Genomic DNA, 21,913 nt, shown 5'->3' on the forward strand with positions numbered 1-21,913 from the left:
GAATAAATAATTTAGACATTCTGGATACAAGGATAGGCCGATAAATAATGTTTATTTGTTGGATTCATATAAATAGATCCACTATATGTCATTGCCAGGTTTTTCTTTTAGGTTTTTAGTTAATCAGACAGCTCCAGTGCACCTCTGATATATTAATTATAAACATTTATAACTGCAAAGTTGCTAGTTTATTTAAAAGTGAGCCTCTATTAATGACTTAATGACTCAACAGCCAGACAAATTACAACCCAAGAGTTGCAATTAAAGGCGTATACCTGATCTGTTAACCATAATTAAAGCCATTAAAGCCACATGTTATAAACACTTGATAAATAGTGCATTATTATAAAGTGATGGCCAGATTTTTTAATATCTCCCATCACTTCAAGTCAAGGAACACAAAATTATGATAAGATAAAATAAAAATAAAATAATATAAAATCTATGTACACTATAGACCTTTCAGCAAAGCAAAAGTTTTTACATTAAAAAAACAAACAAAAAATTCTATATATAAAAAAAAAATCCAGAAGAGAAACAACATTTCTCAGTTTTCTAACACAAATCTTGTTTTCTTGAGTAAGGTTCCTCTAATTCACAGCATTTACCCTGAAATGATATAATCTCTGATTGACAGAGGTTTTAAAAGGGGTTGTCAGCGCGTCAGTATGAGACTAAATGGGGGACGCCGTTTACATAATAGCAGTAGACTATTCATAAGGCTGTGATACCTATGCATTGGTCACACCGTTTTGGGAAGAGGTGTTTTGGCCTCCTCCTGTGTACACCACTTGTGAACTCTGGTCGGGACTCGAGTAATCTGAAGTGGACATCCAATTACGGCCCCCCTCTGCTCTCCTCTCTGCCCTCTTGTGTCGTGTCATTCATTAAATTTAGGTGGATATCCATCTCCAATAAACTGTTGTCCTGCGGTGCTCTCTGCAGGCCTCTCCAGGCGTCTCCAGCCGTCCCTCCATCACACGCCTGATTACACTGCAAACGTGAGACTGACCGGGACTAAACAAACACGAATAATAGCGACACAGATCCGCCTAATGGTCACCATTTAACTCCATTCATGGGCTCTCCATTATGTCCGTATGGTCTTTGAGGACGGGATTATAGGAAGCCTCGGGGACAAAGGTCAGAGGGCCGAGCAGACACTCCCACACCTCCATGACCTGCTCTGATCCCACGACCCCGGCACCAGGAGCTCCCCCGGGCCCCTCGCACTCTCCCCGCTGGTTAACCGGCTTTGTGCCGGCCCGCTGTCTGCCGCATCACTCCCCTCACACCGGACTGAGCCCCCATGCAGAGATTAGTCTGTGCTGTACCTATTCGTGTTTATCTCTTTTAATTATGTGTTTCTATTTCAAGGCCTTTTTAACCTTTGTTTTTGTGTGTCTGGTCTGTTTTTATTTTAACCTAAATAAACTTTCTACATATTCCTGAATTTGTTAATCAATCTTCATTTTCATTGTTATACTTAAGTCTTGTTAATACTGAGGCAGGTGTAGGGATATATTTTTTCATTGTTTTTATGTATTTTATGGTTAAAACTTAATCAGAAATTGAGCCACACCATTGCTGGACGCTGGTTTCCAGTACAGGGCAGCAAACAGTCACTATTTTCTTACTTTGTTTACCTATTCTAACATGATATCATTTTTATTTAACGTCTTTAATATCATATTATACTGAACATAAATTCTAATTCTAATGCAAACCTTTTGTTTTTGCTCCCATTTTCACAGGTTCAAATTTAAGATATGACACTTTTTTCATGTACTCAATACAAACTGTATATTTCTCTCAAATTTTGGCCACAAATTTGTTAAAATTCATGTGAGCAACTTCTGTTCCAAGATAATCTATCCACCGGACAGGTGCGGCAAATCAAGATGCTGATTAAACTGCATAGTCACAATAAAACGTCACTCTAAATGTGCAGTTTTGAAGGAGCGTGCCATTGGCATGCTGATTGTAGGAATGTCCACCATAGATGTTGCCTGTAATCTGAATGTTCACTTCACTGTCATAAGCCATCTTCAATGTTGCTTCAGGAATTTGGCAGTACATCCAACGGGCCACACAACCGAAGACCACATGTAACCACACCAGCCTAGAGCCTCCCATGCAGCGTCTTCACATGCAACATCTTCTGAGACCAGACATCCAAACAGCTGATGCAACAACTGGTTTGTACAACCACAGAATTTCTGCACAAACGGTCAGAAACCGTCTCAGAGAAGCTCGTCTGCGTGCTTATCATTGTCACCAGGGTCTGGACCTGAGAGTAGTTCCTCTTCGTAACCGATTTGTGCGGTTTGAGGCTGGTTGGATGTACTGCCAAATGCATGGAAACGTCAATATATATATTAGGTGCATAAAAAGTCTGACTGAACATTTGCTGTGATCTAATAAAAAAAAATGTGAGATAACTGTTATACTCATTACATCATCAAAATGGTTAGCCCACAAAATTAGTGGTTTGCATGGACGGGATGGCCTGGCATGGAGTTAAAGTAGTCTGAATTGTTGTTTCATTTCAGTTTTTGAATATGTTATTCAGTTACAGTTTTGAGGTGGTATTTGTTAATGATCTATTTAAAATTTCTCATTAAATCATAATATTTCTTTGTTATTTTAGGGCTGTTATGGAGGGATAAAGCTGTCAGCTGGGTTGATGTCTGACATCAAGTTGCCTCAATCAAAGCAACTAATCAAGGATCATTTATCAGATGCTCTGTGTGAAACATAAAGACTTGTATAACAGGGGTGACAGTGAACATTTGTTGCATGTGGAGACTCTGGTCGAGGCAGTTAGAGGCTGCAGTTCACCTGCCCTCGGGCCTGCAGGGAACAAACGCATGAAAGCATTTTCACCTGTCACAGGAGTGAACTCTGCCTCCTAACCTTACTATGCATGTTCACCAGGCAACACCTCTGACCCCAGCACTGTGTGAGTGTGGACGGAGGGGATGGGCAGTGAGGGGTGTACGGTTGAATCCAGTTTTTCCTGCATTTTTTAACATTTCTGCAGATGGACGAGAAACAAAACTGACTGATCTGTGTGAGCGTGTGTGTGTGTGTGTGTGTGTGTGTGTGTGTGTGTAATTACCTGAGCAACTGAATAAATGTGAGTGTGTTTGTGTCAGGTTCACAAGGAGGGTCACCAGGTGCAGCGAGAACAGAGTAATGTGTGTGTGCATTTATGAAAGACAAAGAGAGTAACAGACGTTTGAGGAACAGTTTGTCAGAGACTCTTAGCTGGCAGATGTTTGATTACCTCATCTCGTTCATCTTCTTTAGCTGTGGTTTGTTTGCACTTTAGTTCACCCTTGAAGCTGTATACACTCTATATGTATGGTGAGGGTGTAAGAGACATTTGCCAGTAAACAGGATGTGGTGTAAAAATCACCTTTTGACAATGTTTAGGTCAAAAATACATTGCAGAAGACATCAAACCAATGACACACTAAGCCATTAAGCTACACCTTTAATAACAACCGACCTAAATATTACAGTGAGAGTGTGAGGGTGTTGTTTATTGGGCATCATTTACCATTTCATTAGGTCACCAACAGCACCATGTGGGGCTCAGCAGGATGTTTGGTTATCCCACCAAATGCCTGTCTCTGCATACAGGCTGATGTTTAGAAGATCCTAATACAACCCGGCTCAGTAAATAACTAAGTGCTGGTATGAACAGTGCGTGACTGACAGTGTTACTGTGAAACAGCTCCATCTGCAGTGCAAGAACCAAAACCAAATACCAAGCTTGAAAAGATTATTCATGACAGAAAGTTCAGAAAAAGACACATATCATATTACATTGTACCATGTCATACCATAGTCCCAGGGCTGCTGTGAAACTAAGCCTATAGGGCAACAAAAAAGTTTATCCTGCATGCGTTGATACAATGGACAACCAAGAAAGGATGGCAGGGCACTGATGATAGTCAAGGACTGAAGTTTTTGCTGCTGTTTTTATTCACTTTTTATTGTTTTGCACTTGAGCACCCTTCTTTTTGTGCACGAATGTCCCAAATAAATTGACATTCTTTGCAATGATCTAAGCCTGTGGAACTTATTTTGGCTGTCCAGTCCAGTTGCACTGGTGTGCATTGGTCTGCCACCATATCATATCATATCACTTCATATTGTATCTCATTATATCATATCATATCCTATGTATCGCTAAAATGATGCCAGGGGCAGCCTTTTGTTATGCAGAAGGGCTTAGCGGTAAGAAGGGGTCAGTGGTTAGGTTTAGGCAACACAACTACTTGGTCATGGTAAGGGGAAGGGTGCAGATGTCGCCAAAGAACACCTAGCTTTGAGTGCCACAAACACTGCAACCAGTGCTGTTGCTTGCTGGTCTCGAACAGCACTCTCCTAGATCAAACTCCTGCTCGGAGCATCTAATAATGAGTGAATGGGTTTACAGTGGAGTTGGTGGAACGCCAGTGCTCAACAGTGTCCCTGATGTCACTATAGTGATGCCAAAGGAGCCTTTGTTAAGATTTTTTTTATACCTTTCTTGATTATACAGCTCAAATAGACAGGGAATGTGGAAGAGAGGGGGAATCACACACAGCAAAGGGCTGCAGGCTGGATTCAAACCAATGCTGCTGTGGAGGACTGAGCCTATATGGGGGGCACAGTGTGCCAGGGGAGCTGGAGGCCCCCCCCAAAAGCAGTGTATTTTCACACTTTAGAAGTGAGACCAGGCTGTATGATATTCTATTATATCATATCGTATTGTTCCATATTGTATTATATAATAATGTATCATATCATATCATATCATATCATGGGCCTATCATATCATCTACAGACAGGTGAAAAAATGAACTGCAGTGTGGGGGATTTTCATGTTCACTTGAAGGATTAGACCTACCCATATATTATATACTGATCGTGCATGAGTATTTACAATATATGCTGTATAATATCACTATTGATGCTTGCATATTATATTATATAATACTTAATGGGGTTAAATGTGTCTGCTTTGGAAAACTATAGTACTGTAGACATTTTAGCCAAGCAGGTAGAGGCACTGGTTTATTAGTGGTTGGATTCAGGGATGTTATATCACATCACAACAATGCAGCTTTTTAGACCAAGAATCGACAATACTGACACTATATCATATTACAATAACAAAATAACTATTTTCACCTGACAGTTGTTTTGCTTTGACATATTTTGAACCTTTCTTTTCAGTCATAGTGGCTAAAATTTACAGGAAGGTCAGGTATTTGGTTCAAATCTACTAAAAGACTACGCTATTTGTGGTCTGTAAATAAAGCTGCATTCATAAAGTAATATTACTCCAACAGAGACAGTTTACATCTGAGGTGTATGTAGAGCAGAGTTGTATTCGTTGGGTATAAATGCATGTTCCTCTGTGTCTGTCTACCACACCCTCTTTGGAATCTGTCAAAAAACGACCTCAGTCGATCACTGGGAGGAGAACGAGCCCTTGGCCTCCGCTCAGGGAAGAGCCTTATGTGGGTTAGTTTTGAAATTTATTTTCACCATCATTATCAGGCAACAATTTCTGCCCGTTTGATGTAACACTCTGTGTCACGCTGTGAAAAAAGAGAAATCATTGAACTTCCTCCCTTTTGTTTTAAATCAGCCTCTCTTCAGTCTCATCAGTCCTTCCTTGTACTCAAACAAAACCAGACTGACACTCCCCCCACAGAGCTTGTCCTCACTGATCAGTGACATTATATAACCCCCTATAAGAATGAACCCTCCTTGTCTTTCCATCCTCTCATTATCTGAAGGTGTTGAATGGCAAAGAGAGGCAATGGATTGACGGATGGCTGCCTAGGTACGTGTCGCCTCTCACCCTGTCCTCCTCTCACACTCTCACTGTTAGGGGGTGTGAGGGGAGGGCGAGGAGGGCGAGGTGAAGCGGGTGTAATTCCAGGGTTCAGGTTTCACTCCGCGGTTGTTGCGGGAGGAGGGATGGGCAAGGGAAGGTGGGAATTGTGGGAACTGTGTGAGGATAAAGAGCAGAGAGGGAGTCCTGTGGTTTGCCTGATCACTCCCGAATGCATCTTTCTCTTTCTTGTTATCCCTGTCTCAGTCTGCCCTGCTGATGATTTAATCCTCAGCCTCTGCCTCCTCCTCCTCAACTCGTCTGGTGAGGAAGAGGACAACAGGACAGGGACCGCAGAGATGATTGGAGGCTCCACACAGTACACCATAAGAAATGTAATTAAAAACTCCCAGTTAATTGGCTTTTTCCATGATAAAGCACAATCTTCTCATACATAAGTATAAGAGCCTCTCATGGCCACAGGCCTGCCCCGTAGGAAAGCAAACACAGAGCTCTTGCATTCCCTTTGTTGTGAGCATTTTCAGAGCTAATCATCTTAAGTTTAATCTAAAATCGGGATTGTGCCAGAAAACTGAAGTTCATGTCTATAAAGGCTACCCACGAGGTCAAGCATTTTTAGGTCTTAAAATGGTGCTGAATCTTGACTCTGATAGCATGTTATGGCTGAGACAATGAGTGGTTTCTCACTTACTGTTGGTGGAGTCCTTGTCTGAAAATCTGGATTGAGGGGTTCTCCAAGGTTCTATCCTGGGTCCCATTCTGTTTTCTTTGTAAAGGCAAATCCTGGGAAGTACTGGGGGTAAACAGGTCACCATTACTATGCTTGCATCCCCATGAAATATAGTATATAATGGCTGAGACAATGAGTGGTTTTTCACTTACTGTTGGTGGAGTCCTTGTCTGAAAATCTGGATTGAGGTGTTCCCCACATTTCTATCATGGGTCCCATTCTTTTTTCCTTGTATAGATGAATCTGTTGAACTACAGGAAGTAAACAAGTCACCATTACTGGAGTGGGATCTCCTACTGTAGAAATTTCTCCTTTTACCTTTTCTTTCTATGTAATGTTACTTTTTAAAACTTTGGTAAGAACCTGCGCATTACACTGTGATGATATCATGGATACTGAAATGGCTTTTCTCAGCTCCAGGAAAGTTATACAAATATGACACCTCCATGGATCAAAAATTTCTAATAGAAAAAGTCATAACTGATCTTTTATGCAGTCTGAGGTGTCTGGTCAGTAGTTTACAGATGTCTCTTTTACAGTGGTTGTCTATGGCTAAAGTATCTTTTGGGCTTCAAGGGATATTTTTGCTGCAATACCATGAGTGGCCACTGGCAAAAATTGGAAGCAAGGCTGGGCAGCACTCCTGGGGGCCTGAACGTCACACTGTCTAGGGGCTGCAGTGGTCCCACAGGGAAAAATGTACTCAACTAACTGTGGTGTTATTGTGAAATATAATGTTAGTTGCTCTACCTGGGGCTATGATTACAAAGTAAATACCTTTCAGTTGGCATCACAAACAAAACACATCCAATGTTGTCCTAAGTTTTGGTTTAATTTGTAACCTTTTAAATTGATGACTCTCAGAATGCATTGTGGTTACTCTTGTATTAACGGCAGCTGTTGAAAACTCAAAAAGAACATGTAATTGTCCTCATAAAGGCTTTCAGTTTTACTGTAATCCATTTTAAATACATACTCATCTGTTTATTATCTACGCCAACCATTTATAGAAGTTACTACTAACAAAAATGGATGCATTCGGCTGAGAGTCACCAGTTAACATGGTCTTTAATGTAAAGACCGGCTGCTAGGTTTTGCAGGAGTGATTTTAAACCATGGAAAACTTAACTGTTATTTGGCAGAGAGTCAATAATGTCTATATTTTATGTCAAAGTTTATCATCGATTTGCTAAGATAACTGCAGTGCAACTTGCCATCGCAGTATTTGTGGCACCATAAGATGGTGAAACACACAAAGCGGTTGCCGAATTTGTGTAAATGCCCTCACCTGGACAGATATTAAGTAATTTTAAAGGTCCATCATTTCTATGCAGATGTTATTCAGTTGTGCACTTTACATTAAATGCATAATCTCCATAAAAAAATGGGATGCAGATTTTTTTTTTAGAGCTCTTGTACAACACAGACAAACTTTCTGTTTTACCTGATCTCATTCTGGAGGCTCACAAATTCAATTCAGTTAAATTGCCTATATACTTTGACTGATTTTAAAGTTTTAATGGAGACCACCACTGACTGTATGTGTGGCTGCGATGTTTGGATCTGAGTGAAGTGTAGATTTTTAAGTGGCCTTCACCCTGCTTGTTGTGTTAAAATTATATCTATTGTATATTTGATGCACTTGTTTTTGCTTTTAATCCAGGGTGCCAGGCCATGGCATCAGTCAGTTTTTTTCTTTTTATCCACAAACGTCCAATAAGGCCAGGAAACAGTATCACTTAACAGTAAAGCAGTTCTTCAGATGCTGGAAGCACAACATGTAAACTGCCTCACAGTGTTACAATAACCAAAGTCCAGATGCTCTTTCTCCTCACATCAGCATATCTTCCTGTGGATAGAGGTAAAGAGTGTTTAACAAAATTTGTGTAACAAAGTGTGTGTTGCATGTTAAAAAACCTAACAGTGTCAGTTGTGTCTTTGTCCTACAGCGACTTCTCCCAACTTCCATACCAACAAAGCTTTCTCTGTGAAGCTGAGACATAACTATTAGATCTCAAAGTCCATGTTACTACCGCCCAGGGGCAGTCACTGGTCAGAAAACACACTCCAACACACATGGCATCAGCCTCACTCTGCTATTGGCAGACAATACAAAGGCTTCATGTTGTGATTGGCTGACACTGACACTGTCCTGTGCAGAGTTTGACAGGCAGCTCAGAAAGGTGTGGACAACAGGAAGACAAAGGGCACGCTGGGACATGGAAAAGATATCCACTTGCTGCAGGGGCTACTGTGCTGTGTTCTGCCGTGTATCACCTTACCTTACATAATTGGGTCCATGCGAGCACCAAATGGCACTCGCTGTGGCGCCCAACAGACAGGGAGGGCCGAGTTTACCGGAGGGAGAGATGGAGGATGTCACCTATACTGTCCTCCTTGTGTTTTTCTGTCTCTGCGGAGAGAAACGGACAAACTGACTCATCTGGGTCCGAGGGGCTTCGGTCTTCACTTCCTCCTTATTCTCTATAACACAATGGTAATTGGTAGGAGTGGGCGTGTGTGCATCTGGTGCAATAACCCCCTCCACACCCACCACCATCCCACCCCACTCCTCCTCTTCATCTTCCCAGCCCCCACCCTGTTGAAAGCTCATTAAAAGACCTGCTGTTAATGAGCTAGAGGGATCATAGAACTTCATTTTCATTAGGGGGTGGGGGGGTGGGGTTAGGGCCAGAGATGCTGGTGCAGAGGTTTTTATGCCCTTAAAATGGAGTCAGCAATTATCCCAACCCCTTGACACTCCCCACCCACCCTGCTCTGCCTTCTAACATGCCCACAAACAATAACCAAACTGCCCCTCCTCAATTTGGCATCCTGAGAAACCCTTGTCGCCCGTGTCCCATCACAGCTCGCTGCACCCATCTCACAACCAGCAGGATGAGTGACACCAAATATATCCACACACACACACACACACAAACGCGCGCACACACACACACACACACACACACACACAGTATAGCACACAAACACTTGCATACACACCCCGCTGGAATTACATTACAGAGTTTCTAGACAAAGCCAGTAACATCACAGGGATGTAAACAAGGAGTGAGGGTCCCTAATCCAAACATTCACATTAAAAATTAATAACTCAGCGCTGACTGTGGTCCTCAGAGAAACGACCCACTCTGACTAAGACAACATCCTGGTGAGAAAAGACACTTAAAAATAGTTTCAAAAGCTTTGTTCTGGGTACCAAAAGAAGAGGAGGAGGAGGACGAGGAGGAGGGAAGGAGGAGGATGGGGGGGAGACATATTCCAAAAAGCAACCACAAGTAGAAAAAGAGACTCCACAACACAAAATATTCCACCTCAATTCTTTATTGAGGCTCCTCATGAGAAGGTGAATTACAAAATGGTGTCGAGTTTACAAAGACGGCGGAGCTTCACAATAGCCAGTGTTCAGTGGAAAGGAGACGATGCTAGGAAAAGTGGAGGCAGTCAACATTAATAATTAGAACAATAACAAGTATAGCAACAGCAAGAATGTCAATGTATGTACAAATTATTATCCCTGAACGGTTACACTGCATTCATTCACCATCATTCATGACGCAACACACACGTGAACTTGTTTTCCCTGACATGAATGCAAGCAGAAATCAGATATGGTCACACAAAGTCATCACAGAAGTCACAAAAACATTGGCAGCACTCTACTTGACAACTTTGTCCTGTATTTTTGTTGAATAAGCAGACTCCCTCTTGTGTTTCTTAAAGATATATTATGTAATTTTTCCGCATTAAAATGTCTAAAAACAACTGGAGGAATGTTATATATTTTGTTGAGTTGACCGAAACGTTTCCAACAATATTCAAACCCAGAGAAATTTGTAATTTTAATCAAGAACACTGTCCGTGTCATTTGGCCGCCATCGCCTTTCAGTGGCGTCATATCCCCTTTGTCAAGGTTGTGGTTGTCTGCAAGAGTCTTTCATAAGTTTACTTTTTAACCCTGTTTCAAGCCACATTGCTATGATACCCTTTTAGGTCTGTGGCATATTTAACTATATGTCTTTACCAGATGAAGGATCTTAAGTCACGGGATCTGGATTTTAAGTTATCAGAGAAACAAGCTGAGCAAACGTGCCAAACAGCATTGTAGAAACAGCGATTTTTAACATGAAACTGCTTTGTTCAGTGTTTCTACCAGATTAAATCACTGGGCCTGTTTGTTTTAGCGAGAAGGAGATGTCTGCAGATAATTCGGCTCCTGGTAAAAATCTCCTGAACAATAAACACTGAAGGAATCCTAACCAGGAGAAACAGCATTGCTCCATTTTTTGGTATTGATTTGACTGAGAGACCCCTCGAGGCAGAAAATTACACATTGTAGGTTTAAATCCTTGCCGGCCGCACACCTGTCAGAAGCACCACACTGCGATTATAACCTGCTGAGTCACGCTCTGCACACAAGATCACAGGACAGAGGGTTCAAGTAGAAGCGTCACCTGAGGAGTTCTTTCTCCAATCTGTACACACAAACAAACACATTCACACAAACTCAACCAAGTGCTTCACACAAAAACTCCACCAATCGACTAGCTACTCCCGCACCTCTCAACCCTGTAGTTCAGCAGTTACACAATCACCAACATGCAGCATCCATAAATTAGGAGTAACTCAAACACAGGCAATAAAAAAAGAGAACAGTTTCACATGGCTGCAAAACATGCACGAGCTTCAACCAGTCCGGCACTTTACAAATGTAAACAATGAAAGAGAGAAATAACCATCACAACAACAGGTACCAGTAGAGAAAAATAAAACACACCCGTTTCACATGTAGGTAAAATTGCATTTTTTTTATGCATAGAAACGCATCATGGGAAAAAAAAACAAAACACATCAGTAGATGAGACTTTAAGGTCTCCTTATTCACATTTATAAAATTAGAAAACAGAAAATCATCCATACATACTGTCACAAAGTCAGGAGCACAACCTTGCCAGGCTCCGTGAGCCCTGTAAACATTGCGTTAAGTGACAAGTGTTGTGACAACCAAGCGCCTTTTAAAAGAGGAGTCTGAGAAACTGCAGGCAGACAGTGTTTGGATTCATATCACCCTCGTGTCTGTTCAAACATCTTTAGTCTTTAAATGGTCTTCTCAAAGAAAACCAGCAACAGCTAGGAAACACAATATGACCTCTCTCCGTCTGCTGAAAATATATTAACATCATTCTATTGCTCGTTTTTTTTTAAATTCAATATAATCCCTTCTCTATATTATCTGACAGTTAGTATCTGTCTCCACCTGTCCGGTGGGTCGCCAGAGAGATAAATCACTCGTCTTTTGCATCCTGCACTGCAACATGGTGATCAGTTTCCTGTGTCTGTGTGGACTGTGGCGGTTCACTTCCTGTTCAAGAGCTCTGGTAATCTCCCTGCTGAATGTCATGGCCTTGTTTTGCTCTGTGGTCTAAAAAACTGTAGGCACTTAGTTTCAACCAGCAGCTTTGCATACAATCATGAACAGCGTGGCTGCTGTGTGCCTTCGCTGCTGGCAGAGAGGACGTGCTGCTGCAGCTTCTGCTTTCAACTAGATTCCAGTTTAATGTGACTGTCTGTTCAATGAGGGGGCTGGTTCTTTTTATCTGAATGGGTGAGTTAATTCCTATACAGTGCTGTTTTATTGTCGATTAGTGAATGAGAACAGCTCTCATGGCACAGAAGTCAAAGCCAAGCTCACTTCTGTGCTGCTCTCAGGTGGGAGATCAGCCACTGTCGCTGGACTCGCTCTGTTCTCCCCACACTCAGCTTGGCTTTGACCCTCCTCCACCTCCACCTCCATGCTTTTCACTGCATCTCTCGGCATTTTGCTCTCCATCTCTATCTGATCCAAACTGGCGTCATCCTCCTCCATCTTCACCACCACTGCTTCTTCTTCAGCTTTTATGGCAGCCAAAGTGTCTGCAGCACTGGCCTGGGCATACGCTCCCACGCTGGCGTGGCTCAGGCAGTGAACTTTCTTCAGGTGTTTTTCCAGAGTGGCGTAGACGGTGAAGGGTACCGAGCACAGCTGGCACAAAAAGGAAGCCTTGGCACCCTGTGCGCCGTGGGTCTTCATGTGACGTGTTAATTTTGAGCTCTGGGCGCAGGCATAGTTGCAGAGGCCACAGCGGTAGGGTCGTTCACCTGTGTGGCTGCGGCGGTGCACGGTCAGGTTGCTGCTGTTTCTGAACTGTTTACCACAGTACTCACAGGCTTCATCTTTCTTCTTCTTACCAGCTGAACTAGCAGTAGTAATGTTGTTGTTTCCTCCGCTGCTGACACCTCCCACACTCCTCCGCTCGTTCTCCCTCTGCCACTCCTGCACAACCTCGCTGACTTTGGCTGAGCTCCACTCAGTCTCCCTCTCTATGATCTCTCCTCGTTCGTTCTCCCACTCTCCAACTCCTCGCACTCTGTCGCCCATCTCTGGTCGTTTCGGCGTACAGTTGCCACTGGCGATACCACTCTCCCCGCTGCCTCCTGTCTCTCCGCTCTCCAGTGAGCCTTCAGAGGGGCTGGCACAGGGAGAGGTGTGTCGAGGCTCCCCCTGCCCCTCTGCCTCCTCCTCTCCTCCCTCTCCCCCCTCTCTCTGGCGCTGGTACAGCCTCAGCAGCTCCCTGTCTGGCGGTCTAACCTGTGAGGTCAGCATCATCAGGCCTGAAGCTATGGACGGGTGTTTGGGCAGGGTCAGGTCTAGCTCGGAGGGGCCCTGGGCTCTCACTTCTGCACCAACCATTCCCTTTCCCATGATTCCAGCTGGCTGCATTTGAAACCTCCCTCTCATCCCCTGCCTCCCTACATCCTCCTCCATCACGACCATCTCTACAGACTCATATCCACCTCCTCCACCTCCTGCCTCCCTGTGATGGCTCCTTATGTGTCGGGCCAGCTGGCCACTCTGGGCGAAGGCCTGCCCGCACACTCCACAGTGATAGGGCCGCTCACAGGAGTGAGTCCGGCGGTGGGCAGACAGGGCGCGCAGGGACTGGAAGTTCTGGTCACACAGCTCACAGTGGAAGTCAGCCTGGAGGGTGCTGGTCTGAGGAAAGGTCGAAGCTGCAGGTGGCGAGGAGGACGGAGACAGCACCAGGCCTCCGTGGGAGCTGCCGGTGGTGTTGTTATTCCCCTCAGCGAGCTCCCTGAGCCGCACTGAAAAGTTCAGTGCCTGCATGTTGCTGGAGGAGGAGGAGGAGGAGGTGGAGGTGGTGTGTGTCAGACGGGAGCGGCTGAGGCGCAGGACAGAGGGCTGAAACGCGGAGGCAAGAGCTTGGCTCAGGTGGCGAGGGTCCAGAGTGGCTGCAGCAGGCTTGTGCTCTTTAAGTCCTCCTCTTCCTCCTCCTCCTCCTCCTCCTCCTCCTCCTCCTCTTACGCCTGTGCCTTCCTCCTCTTCATCTTCTTGGTAGATGCTGAAGGAGTGTGTGTGCTGAGCATGCTGTAAGAGCACCCATGCAGATGGAAACACGCCTTCACACTGCTGGCAGGTGAAGTAGGAGGGCTCCTCCGACACTGGAAAACAAATATGAACAAAACTGAGTTAGCAATTTTGATTAATGTTTGATAGAAAAAAATGACTTGCTCTTTTAAAAACATTTTGACTTTCACTCGGAGTGAACCAATGAGGTTAATTCAAAGCGATTAAAGAAAGATATTTTGGCGACTTTGGTGTAGGTGAAACAACTCTTAAGACAACATCTGATTTTTAAAGTTGATATGGCAAACTTGTTAGCAAGCTGTTGCCTTTTCACACATCCAGCACATATGAAGCAACACTGATATCTGGAGTTCAGTTTGTGTCCACCTCATGAATGTTGGTCTAATTTTCAGCTCTGTTTTTGGTCTCTAGCTATACCTGAGGGAAGTATGTAGCTCTATAGCTGCTAAAACTGTGTCAGTCTGCTGTTTGCTGCTGAGCAGGTAGAGTGAAGTGTCTTTCTGGGGCTTTTTTGCTGACAACAGCTGCCTGCTACCGCCGAGAACGAAGCAGTGAGAGAGGTGAGAGTTAAATCAAATCAACACAATGACTTGAAAGTCCAGTGTGTACTATTTAGTGGCATCTAGCCATGAGGCTGCAGGTGTGTAGGAGAACTACAGTGGCTGATGCGAAAACGTGAATGTCCCTATCTAGAGCCAGTGTCTGTCTGGTTTGTCTGTTCTAGGCTACTGTAGAACATGGAGGACTCTGTGGGAGAGGACCTGCTCCGTATGTGGATATAAAGGGCTCATTCTGAGTTGACGAAAACACAACAATTATTATTTTCAGGTGATTTTAAACTACTGAAAACAAAGTTATGAATATTATATTCCACTTCTGTCAATACATGCCCCCCAATCCTACATACAAGACCTTTAGAAGTCACTTTAAAGTTATAAAAACTGAAAAGGAACATGAATATCAGCATGATAAAGGACAAAAATTCACCAGAGGAATAGCACAGACACACAATGCAGACTTAAATGAATTGAAGATGAAGAGTCGGGGCAGGTGACGAAGAAGTGATACCAAAATAAGGTAAGAAAAAAGTGTGGAAAAGTACGACTCAAATCAGAGTAGCAAGAAATGGGGCTCCTGAAGCCGAAAGGCCGACAGAGATGCAGTCGTGTCGCAAAGTACATCTGGAGATATTTTTATATGTGGATAGCTTTGTCTCCTAACCGAGAGCCACTCTCCAATTAAGCTGCAAATTGCTAATTAGCAGAACGTAGAAAATGAACGCTTTATGCAAATCAGGCACTGACTCAGCCTGCTTGACAAATGAGGCCTTTCTGCATAAATCAAAATTGGAGAGAAGATCCCCAAATTGAGGGGGAAAACAGTTCTTTTTTTTTCTTTTTTGGAGAGGTTCAAAGCGGACTCTGGTATAAGCCTCTTTCATGTTTCCTCAAGTCAAATCCTTCTGTATTTTACTGGAGGGGGGGAGGAGAGTGAAGATGAAAAAGAGAGCAACTGTTTCTTTCTCTTTCTCCCCCCCGTCTCCCGCCCTCCCTCTGTCTGGAGACGAGAGGAGCTGTGGTGTTCATGTCCTTTAACCTAGCCTGAGGAGAAACCCAGGAGAAGTTGAGATACTTCTTTTAAAAATAGGGTGAAGAGTGAGAGCGGAAAAAAAGAGAGAGAGAGCGATAGGTAGGTCAGGGCTCAGGAGATAAAAAGAAAATGAGATAAAAAGATTATAATGTAGTACGGGGGGCCAAGAGACACCACGAAAATATGTCACCCCTTTGGATTGTACTTGAGACCCATCCTCCAACCCCGGCTCTCCTCACCCCTCTGCCCCCCCCCCCACAAAACCCTCCAAATCTTTCCCTGAGGGGAGGGGGGGCTTTTGTCTCGGGGTCCTGGAGTGAAACACAATACCCAGCCGGTTTCTCTTTCCTTCCCTCTCTCCCCTCTCACTCCTCGCTTTTTTTTTTTTTTTTTTTTTTTGTAAGGATTCCCATTTGGCCCGGGGTAGCACTTGAATATTAAGCAGAAGCAATAACTACTAATTAAAAATGCAGATTGGCTGGGAGCACTAACGAGCAGCAGGCAGAATCTCTTTTCCCTTGGGAGGCAGAGGGAGGAGAAAAGAGAGGAGGAGGAGGAGGAGGAAGGGGGGATTGAAAGAGGGCAAAGCGAAAGTGTGTTGAAGATGGGGGAAGAAATGGTGGGGGGGGTGTTGGAGATGAGGAAAAAAAACAAACAAGGAGAATAAATAAAAAGGAATGAGACAGATGCACGCGGCTCTTCAGTAATCCATCCGACTCCCTTTTCTCCTCCGTCCTCGCCGCTTCTCTCTTGAATACAGAAAATAGACGGAGGACTTTTCTGTTGTGGGATAACTGCTCTTTCACTTTCAGTCATCTCAGAAGCTTCAGATGCTCAGTTTCCCTCCCGTCAAACAACAAGACTTCCTATTACTAACAAAGCTGCTCCAATTAAAACCGTCCCTTTGCTAACTCAACATGCCAACCTCATGTCACAAACTATAAAATCGGACACTAAAAGCTGAGTAAAATCGCAATTACCTACTTCAAACAAAATGCAACCTACATTCCCTGATAAAACTTTAATCCAAACTTATCCACTTCTTCATTATTCACAGGCTGTCCTACTCTTTCCCCCTTGCCCCGTGCATGTCTTGGGTTTGTTGTATAATCCTGCGGGCACTAAATTACCAAACTGTTGTGTTTTCCGACTGTAAGTGAGAGACAGAGCGAGAGATGAGAAGCAGACTGAAATAGAAAAACAAAAAGAGGCTGTGGACAGACGGAAATGGTGCGTGCACCAGTCCCCCGAGCGTTACACAAAGGAAGGAACTGCTAACGTGTGTGTGCACATGACAGAAAGGGTTTCAAAATGTGCATAGGGGCACTGATACCTACTATGAGTGTGCAGCAAGATGCTCTGTCCATCTGCAATCATTTACAACATCCTGCATACTCGGTTTTTTTTTTTCCACTTCGGAGATACAGCGTGACCTTCAAATATATCTGACCTTTGCAGGAGAAACACAATAACTCTCCTCCATCTCAAACACATTGGTGGCCACTGGACGTGAAATTTTCAAAAAGGATTTTAATGAGAATTCATAAATTCCTGATCGACTTCCACCGTGACATATCATATTTGGCATGACCATCACGGTGTCCACACTCTTCTTCTCTGACAGAAAACAGCAGCAGAGAAGGCGTGAAGGAAAAAGACCTTTAGAAAAATCACTGCTAATGTGCGTTTCACAGGGCAAGAAGAGAGGGATGTTTTTGACAACAAGGGGGAAGAAGAGGGAGTACAAGATGCATACGATGAAGAAAAAAGGAGGAGGAAGGAGGAGATTCCCAGGAGCTCAGGTGGCTCGGCCTGGGGCAGAACAGTGGGAGATGGCAGAGGAGCTGCACATGATGCAACGTCCTCCATTACAGTGTCATGTCAGCGAGGAGGGCTGCACAAACAGCCTCTCATCCACTGCTCTGACCATTTCAGAATGTGGTGCACAACCATCTCACTCCTTCCCACATGAAGCAGGGTGGCATTATAATGCTGAAACATGCTCCTGTGCTGGTGTTAAGAGGATGTGGTTCAGTGTCTGTTGTCCACGGCGTAGTACAGGACAGAGAGGGAGAAACATGTTTACCTGGCCATTTCACCTCAGAGACTGACAGTCAGGGAGATGGGAAGGAGCTCAGGTGCTCAGTGTGGAGCCCTTGGGGACCCTCGCTGCCCTCTGAACGCTCCTGACGCCTATCCTTTCCACACAATTAGCCTGTGCGTCACTAACTCATGCAGGTCTGCTAATGGCAACGGCTAGCTAATTAACTGGACTCGGGAGGGAGGGAGGGGGGATGGTGGGGGGGTGGGGGGCAGTTGTTAAATGAAGAGGAGGGCGGTTGAATCTTCTTTTTTTTTAAACAAAACAAAAAACAGGGTCACTAATTAGCAACCTGCCTTCTTTTTCTGCTTCCTCTCCAAAGCACTCACCTGCTTTGCCGAGCTCCGCCTTCACCTTCATGCCGCGCTCCTCCCCGCAGGCTCTGCCCCCTCTCCTCAGCTCGATGAAGCCCGGCCCCAGCTCTGCGTTGGCGACGCGACACTGTGCCCGGTTGGCAGGTGAGGGGGGCGTGGCATTGGCATTTGAGGCTTGGTTTCGCGAGCGGCAGCCGCCCTGTTTGTGCTGGATGAACGCCAGGATGTGGGCGAGGGGGAAGGCCCTGCTGCACTGGCCGCAGGTCAGGAGATCACGACCCTCGTCTGGAGCTTGGGCCTGTGGAGGAGGAAGAGGAGGAGGAGGCTGGTTGTCTGATGAAGTGGTGCCATCCGATATGTCAGTGACATCTGAGGAACATGACAGGAGGGAGAGGGAAGAGAGAAAGTTCAATTACTTGCAGAGATTAAACTCTTTCTACTTACTTTAAATACATAACAGAAAATGACGTGTCTCACAAAGACAGACACACAAGGTCACTGCACAGGGACTTAAACGCAGTGTTGAAAACAGAAATAAAGAAGAATATATCTAATTAAGCTTCATTTTTAAGATAAATGTTGCAGGTTCCAGCTTCCCAACTGTGAACATTATCTGATTTCCTTCTTCTCCTATGACATTCAAGTTAAAATCTTTGGGTTCTGGACTGTTGGTCAGACAAAACAGACATCTGGAGACATCCCCTTGGTCTTGCTGGTCATTTTTCACACTTTTCAGACATTTTACAGACCAAGCAATCAATTGGGGGAAAAAAAATCTGTAGATTCCTTGATTAGAGTTGTAGTGATACCCATATCAGTATTTGAAATACCTCTGACGATGCCTAAAATGCTGCAAAGGGTATTGTTGAGTAAGCTAAGTTTACTGATCTGATACCACGTAATTTAATAATACACTTAAAAACAGCTTCACCTGGATCAAACAGCAGTTTCCCCAGAGATAAATTCTTCTGTGCAGCTTTAAAACAGTAGCCTACACAGCAAGATGTCAGCAGTATTTTATACTGGGAAGTCCCACCAGTAAAAATGCAAGGTACTTTATGCAAGGCTTTAGTTCCTGGGTTAGTGGTATACAGATATTTTTCTTTAACGCAACACAATACTCGGTATTGGCTGATAACCAAGTTTAGCTACCGGATTACGTATCTGAAAGGTAAAAATGGTATCGGAAGATCTCTATCATTGAGACAATTCCATTTTATCCAGTAATTTTCAGCCTTTTCTTTCTATAATCGATGGGTGGAAATCATGGCATGGAGCACATAATTGGCAACGGTCCCTAGTTAGAGTAGTTTCTCTAAAGCAGTTTTACTTGCAGCCACAAAGAGAAAACACTTGACACCACTTCCACAATAGCGAGATAAATCAACCATAAACCTAAACATCCTACAAAATTAAACTTTCTCGCCCAAAAAATAAAGAAAACGCCAAAATGCGCTGATCCACACTCCCTCAGACAAGAGTCCCAGATCAATTGGATTTTGGCTCAGGAGTTTTGGCCAGTGCTTTTACAAATGAACAACCCAAAGTGGCAAAAGTGTTGTTAGACCTCAGTGGAATAACAAAACAGGCGTGGTGATTGAAAGTGCTAGTTTCAGTTGTAAGCTCTGAAGGAACGAGGCCAATCTGCTCAGTCAATACTGACCACTTCCTTTAACCAACCCAAAACAGATCCGCTCTCTGGCTGAGGCTGCTGCACAGAGACAGGAGCCCAGCTGTCCATCTCAGCAAGGACATAACAACTTTATATTACTGTGGCAACCGATGTGTGCGTCTGACAGGTGAAGTTACTGATTTAAAAACAACACTGTGACAAAAACTTTCACCTTGTGCACACAAATACAACTTGCCCCACCAGCGGCAGGCGGCGGGAGTTTCTTAACAGGAAGTGGATTGCAATAAAAAAAAAAAAAGACTGAAGGTGTTTGAGATAAGAGCAGCCTCTGTTTATGTATGTGTATGTGTGTGTGTGTGTGTGTGTGTGTGTGTGTGAGTGCTCAAATCCAGGACAGCTCATCTGATTCAACATGAGCACTTTGAAATGCATGCAGGCTGCAGACAGGTGAAAGCACAGGAGTGTTGTTACAGCAGTGGACACAACTTGAACCAACCCTCCTCTAAGTCTGAGTAAACTTTTCTTTAGAAAGGCTCCCAGCTCAGGCCAGGTAGGAAGAGGAGGAGGAGGAGGAGGGGGGTCAGTATTGCTCAACGCGGTCATGGGCACACCTTGATGTCTCGACTGGATCCACCTGCCCTGGCTAGGCCGGCTAACATACAGGACAGGTACAGACAGTACAGTCTGAAGTCGGATCTCGCCAGTTGTTACTCAAAAATGTCACCTTTCCTGTTTCAGGGCTGCGCTGTTTGTGCAGACTTGCAAGGCGCGGTCATACACACACACACACACACACACACACACACACACAGATAGAGAGAGACAGAGTTGAGTCAGGGCCTGTGGTCACACCAGACACGCACCAATGGTCTCCAGTAGAGAACTGTAAAAAACAAATGGTGTTCAAGTTTCTCTCTTAAAACATCCCATGTCTCTTTGTGAGCCACTCTGTTGTCCTCATGTTTGAACAGTATGAATGGGATCAAATAAAGAGTATGAATGGGATTTATTATCTTTTTTTTTAACTGAGATCATTATTTAATTGTCCAAATTAAAAAACTTAACCAGCATGGAGCCTGAGAGTCTCGGCTTTACACATGCGGTGTCAGAAGCAGTGGAGGGAAACTGTCCAAGTCAAGCCTGAGACTTCAGAGCGAGAAATTTGATCATGGTCTAACCTGGATATATTAATCATCGTGTTCGGACCTGTAGCCTCTGAACACAGCGTGCCAACAAACCGGTCCTTCCTCTATGAGTACGAACAGCACACATCAGGACAAACATGACAAGAAAAATATCAGCTCTTATTTAAATATTTACCTGAAACGGATTATAAAACATCCACACTGGCACAATTGAGGTCAGCGTGTAAACAAAGATACTTGAAAGATACTATTTTCACATGCGTGTGAATAACATCCATCATTTGCGGTGCCAGCGCGCATCCAAACCATGCGCGCAAACTGACACAGAAACACAACTGTGACCTGGATTTTTATTCTACTTTCACCCAAAAGCATCACAGCCGTGTCCAAACAGTTTGCCCACACATCGCAGCTCCCCCCCGGCTTACCTTGAATTGCACTCAGGTGCTGCGGTCTGCTTCCAAGTTTGCGCCTGGACATCGCGTCGAGCGTTCCGCGTTTGGCACCGTCTCCGGGTCCCAAACAACAAACCCTGACAGAACAAACTAAAATCCGTCCAGCTGCTTGTTCACCGATAAGTTGACCGAAACCCGAGCTGCGGGGACGGAGTGATAAGACTGGCTGGCCTCTGCCTGGACTCGCACCGAGCAGTGAAGGCTGCGTTCAAGTTCACGCTTCTTCCCCCGCAGCGAGCGGAGGGCAAAAGGGGGCATGGGCGACAGTAGGCACCGCCCGCCTCGCTCCTACGACCCTGACCCCGCCCTCCTCGGGTAACAGAACACACTCTATCACTTTTAAGCTTTTTCTCTTTTACAGTTTCTCCTCTTTAGCTTTTACTGTCGGTTTCAATCAATGTTTTCACATCCGATAATGGGAATCCTCATTTAGTTTCTCCTCAGCACTTCAGAGGAACTACCTCGTTGGTTTCCCACAGGTGTCTCCAAAATACAACTCCAACCAGAGGAGGATTCATTTCTCCTTTTCTTACTGACCAGCTGTGATGATGTACAGAAAATAAAAACAAAGCAAATTCTCAGGAAAATGCCTCAGAAGTTAGAGAGTGACAGTGACGAGAAGCTGCAGTGAAGCGTCT

The 21,913-nt window shown here is 44.4% G+C and overlaps 1 protein-coding gene across 1 annotated transcript; it reads right to left on the bottom strand.

Annotated features, from left to right (window-relative positions):
• Positions 1-9,931: 9,931 nt before the first annotated feature.
• On the bottom strand, positions 9,932-21,513 carry znf296 (zinc finger protein 296). Its single transcript, XM_049577093.1, has 3 exons — positions 21,249-21,513; positions 18,058-18,411; positions 9,932-14,111 (listed from the first exon to the last, which is right to left on the bottom strand). The coding sequence occupies exons 1-3, from the start codon at positions 21,298-21,300 to the stop codon at positions 12,274-12,276; spliced, it is 2,244 nt and encodes a 747-aa protein (XP_049433050.1). The 5' UTR covers positions 21,301-21,513; the 3' UTR covers positions 9,932-12,273.
• Between the last annotated feature and the right edge of the window lie 400 nt (positions 21,514-21,913).

This window comes from Epinephelus fuscoguttatus, linkage group LG5, assembly GCF_011397635.1.
Source record: "Epinephelus fuscoguttatus linkage group LG5, E.fuscoguttatus.final_Chr_v1".
In the NCBI taxonomy this organism is placed as follows: domain Eukaryota; kingdom Metazoa; phylum Chordata; class Actinopteri; order Perciformes; family Serranidae; genus Epinephelus; species Epinephelus fuscoguttatus.

Excerpts from the sequence above, each read along its gene's own strand:
- znf296 (XM_049577093.1), bottom strand. The coding sequence starts at position 21,300 with ATGTCCAGGCGCAAACTTGGAAGCAGACCGCAGCACCTGAGTGCAATT. Across the intron at positions 18,412-21,248 it reads GCACCTGAGTGCAATTCAAG|ATGTCACTGACATATCGGAT; the intron begins GTAAGCCGGGGG and ends CATGTTCCTCAG. Across the intron at positions 14,112-18,057 it reads GGCGGAGCTCGGCAAAGCAG|TGTCGGAGGAGCCCTCCTAC; the intron begins GTGAGTGCTTTG and ends TTTGTTTTCCAG.